A 4231-nucleotide genomic window follows, 5' to 3' on the forward strand; every position below is an offset into this window, starting at 1 on the left:
TTATTTTTTTTACATCAAATAAATTTAATTTGAAAAGGTATAACACAGCATACATGTTGGTGTTCCCTCCAAATTCCATTAAAACTACAAGGGGACAAAAAAATCTGTAAAATCTTAATCTGAAAGTAGCCTAACTACATCTGTAAAATAAATTCAGTGGAGTAAAAGATTCAGTATTTGCCTCAGAAATGTAATGTAGCAGATATATAAAGTAACCAAAAATGGGAAGATTTCAGTACATTTGGATATACCTGTGCCTAAATACAGTATTTTAGTAATTTTACTTAACTACTTTCCACCACTGAATAAGGGAAACACTCTAAACTTGCATGGCTTTAAAAAGACACTTCTTTCATGATAACTAGTAACACAAAATAAAACTCCCCAAACCAATCAACAAAGTAACTAGTGTTTGACTTGGAAAAGTCACATGAAGAACAAGTCATGCACATGGTTCATGTGAATGTACAAATCAAAATTCAAACAATTAATTGATGGGTAGAAAATTATTAATTGCTCCAGTTTCTAAAATGTAATACAGAAAGCTTTCCTTTGAACTTCTATTAGGTTGAAATTAATACTTTTTGGGGAAATCTGTTGTGTGTATTCACTATTTTCTTACATGTTATGTACCAAGCTGATTCATCACTTAATAGAGAAGATAATTTGCAGAATGATCTACAATTAAAATACTAATGTGTAATTCCATTACCCACTTGAATCTGAGCAGAAAACCAACTGAACATTTTTGCCAAAATAACAAAATGAATGCCTCTATTAATTAGAAAGTAGTGAGCAAAAACTGAACAGAAATCTAACATAGTGGTGAGTGCAGATCCAGTTCGAGCACTGGTTGCTGCTGGGAACTGCTGTCATTTTGAAACAGAAAAGACAACACCACACCGCAGATCCGTAAATTTCACAAACGTGCTTCAGCCTTGCTCTGAATGTTCACTTCACATGCAGAAGATAAAGACAGCAATCTGTGTCGAGCATTTTCAACAGATTGAGCTTCAGATATTAGAAGGACTTTTTCTCAGTTACCCTTCTGTTAGTCTGTCGCAGTTAGCCCTCTCAACTCTGAATTTTGACCTCTTCCTTTGAACCATGCATAGTATGAGATAAAGTATGGAAAAAGCTGTTTGTATTGTCGCTCCTCCTGCTGAGAGTGTAACCTTCACATCATTATCATAACTTCTTTGACCACATTATATGAAAAACAGTCCCACATATCATGGATTTTACATCTTTTAATATTCAAAAAATACTTCAAGTTTGGCTTCTTAGTATACAAACCACCTGGATCTGCCCTCTCACTAATACATTATAGTTCTTTGCTGTTTGTCAGGAAATGAAAAGTGCAAAGTAGTCGACACTCGGTCCTCTTTCCACCAAGCGGATGAAAGGCTATTTTAGTGCTCCATAAAGCAGTCTGCATGACATCCATAATTAAAAAGTAATACTACAGATATCTAAAAAAGAGCACGGGGCTTGAGTGACCCAATCCATGTGCAAAATCAAACTTCTGTTTCCACAGAAGAACTCTTGTGGATGGAAATAAGACGCTAAAAGTCCTCAATGACCTACAATACGTCAAAGTCCGTGATAAAACAGCAGATAAACAGGCCAGCCTGTTTCTTTTCCTGATGCTGTAGATCTCAACAGTCATTTCAAGTTTTTTCATTTGTCTTTTTTGGTTAACCTTATTTTGTATTTAGTTACTGAAGCTGCCTATAGAAAAGTGTCATTCACAGCTTCACAGCACTGAACAGCTTTAATACATAGGATATTTTTCATAAAAAAATTGCTGTAAACTAAACCTGTTTACGGCAGAATCCAGATTCCTTTACAGTAAATTTTACTAAACACTGTCCCGAAAACCAGCAGCTTTTACCGCTTCTTCTTCTGTTTGAGGGATTTCCTCCTCTTCAGTATCATTTCATACAGTTTGTCCATACCCTCGTGAAGACCCTCACCTATTATAGCACATGCAGGTTGGATGTGATAGGCAGTGGAGGGGGTCAACTCGTGCAGACCCAGCTGCTTCTCAATATCCGTCACTGAAAGAGATTTGGGCAGGTCCTGCTTGTTGGCAATGACCAACAGTGGTGTTCCCAGGTTCTCTGCAAACTTGGTGACTTTGTGCAATTCAGTCTTGGCCTCCTCCAGTCTGTCAACATCTACAGAGTCCACAACATAAATGATCCCATCAGTGCACCGGCTATAGGACTTCCACAGGGGCCTCAGCTTTTCTTGGCCTCCCACATCCCAAAAATGACAACTGATGCCTTTCATGGTGCCATTGCTCAGCTTGATCTTCTCAGTGTTGAAGCCGATCGTGGGAACCGTGTTGACAAATTCATTAAATTTGAGTCTGTAAAGAACTGTAGTCTTCCCAGCAGAGTCCAACCCCAGCATGACGAGGTGAAGAGATTGGAAGGTAGAGATGTTGGAGAAGCTGTTTCCCATTTTCGCGTTTTTGTTTTGTTTTGTTTTGTTATTGTTGTTGTTTTGCTTTGTTTTTTGTTTGTTATTTTTGCAGCTGCGTTATGTTTGTGTATAATGTTTTTTAATTCTCCTCCTTGGAAATTAAACAGCTCAGTTCAAATCACGCTCATTAATTCCTTGGTGGTATACAGGCCTCAGGTGCGCTGTGGCGGACTGATCGGCTCTGTTGTTGCCCTCAGCAGCGGCGGAGAACGCTCGGCAGGACGCAGCACGCCGGCCATTAGTATTCTCCTCAAGCACTTACATCCATTTGGCGACGAAGAAGCTCTACTTTTGAAATACCTTTTAAGTGCTGACGATGTGAGCGCTGGAAAGGACAATTATGGTCACAAGCCTTTATCAGCCTGAAAGAACCGTCTCATGCATATTCTCTGTAGTCATCCCCTCCAGTCCCCGAGAGAACCACAATCTCCCTGGAAATTGCGCACAAATAGATTCACTCTTCAGGAGTCTGACTGACCAGCTCTAGTGGTCGAACCGAGAAAATAACGTCCACCGAAAAGCCACCGATTCGTAGGCTACACCCGTTCGTCTCGGACGCTCTTCCCCTGACGGTCGTTGCAGTTGCTCTGATGTGGGTTGAAAGAAACAAGACTGCAAAACGAGAGGCGGCTCCGCGTCGCTCCACCCCACCGGGACATGTGCCAATGAGGCAACGAGCGTCCTCACTGTCGTGACCGCTTCAGACACGAACACTATAATGTAGAAACTCCTTCATCTACAACGTTTTGTTAAGAACAAAATATTGTGGAGAGTAATATTATAAAGTCTAAAGCCTGCCGTCAGAAATAAAAATAATATGAATTAAACAGTGAATTCTACCAATGAAACAAGAGAAAATCAAATATGGAAACATGTCTAATATGAACGAGTTACACTGTCGGTATGCTGTACCATTACTTCAGAAATAGTAGTGTATTTTAGACTGTGGTCGTGGTGCACTTTTAAAATCAATCATGGGCAACTACGTCATCTTCTGGTATGAATTGGTAAGAACATCAGGAGGAGGATAAATTAATCTCGAAGGAAATAGCTTGAGTTAACGAATTAAAAGAAAAACTTGATTGATGCTGACGTTTAAAATAAGAAAACTGAATGTTTTGGTGTCTTTTTGAATTATTACATTTAATCAACTAAAGACCAAGGTGAATTCAGCAGGTGATTAATATTTATGGAGACTGAGTGGCAGTGAAGTGAAAATTTGGAAGGTAAACTTTCTTTCCTTTATTCTGTTTGTTTGTTTCTTTGTCTTATTCTTTTCTTTATTTCTTTATTTACCCCTTTCAACACAAGAGGCTGAAGTGCATCGCGAGCCCATCTTCTAAATAGGACTAAAAGCATTTGAGGTTTCAGTTTTTCCATGTGCTCTAACCATGAGGTACATGAGGTACTGTGTATCAGAAAGTACGTAAAGTATGACTTAAAAAATTAAAACTAATGTGATTCATAGATGGATTATGATTTGGAGTGAAATGTCTCAGTATAGGCTACTTAGTTGGTACACACAGGCACTATATAGACAAAGTTTTGGGATGACTGACCATTACACAGACATTAAACAGGCACTTTAATGACACTGCATTCTAAATACATAGACCGCGAGATATAGAGATATAGAGATTATTGCACATGATTTATTGTCCAGTTAACACATTCAACAGCTTAAATGTCCAGTCTATCAGCTGTGCTTGTTGTGGAGTCTGACAGCAGTGGGCAGGAAGGA

The 4231-nt window shown here is 38.9% G+C and overlaps 1 protein-coding gene across 1 annotated transcript; it reads right to left on the reverse strand.

Annotated features, from left to right (window-relative positions):
* Positions 1-1235: 1235 nt before the first annotated feature.
* On the reverse strand, positions 1236-3178 carry LOC124067413 (ADP-ribosylation factor-like protein 4C). Its single transcript, XM_046404739.1, has one exon. It carries the CDS (start codon positions 2467-2469, stop codon positions 1891-1893), a length of 579 nt encoding a protein of 192 aa, XP_046260695.1. The 5' UTR covers positions 2470-3178; the 3' UTR covers positions 1236-1890.
* Positions 3179-4231: the final 1053 nt, after the last annotated feature.

The sequence above is a fragment of the Scatophagus argus genome, chromosome 11 (genome assembly GCF_020382885.2).
Source record: "Scatophagus argus isolate fScaArg1 chromosome 11, fScaArg1.pri, whole genome shotgun sequence".
NCBI classification, from domain to species: Eukaryota; Metazoa; Chordata; class Actinopteri; family Scatophagidae; genus Scatophagus; species Scatophagus argus.

Bases quoted from the DNA above. Each gene is read 5' to 3' on its own strand.
- LOC124067413 (XM_046404739.1), bottom strand. From the start codon at position 2,469: ATGGGAAACAGCTTCTCCAACATCTCTACCTTCCAATCTCTTCACCTC.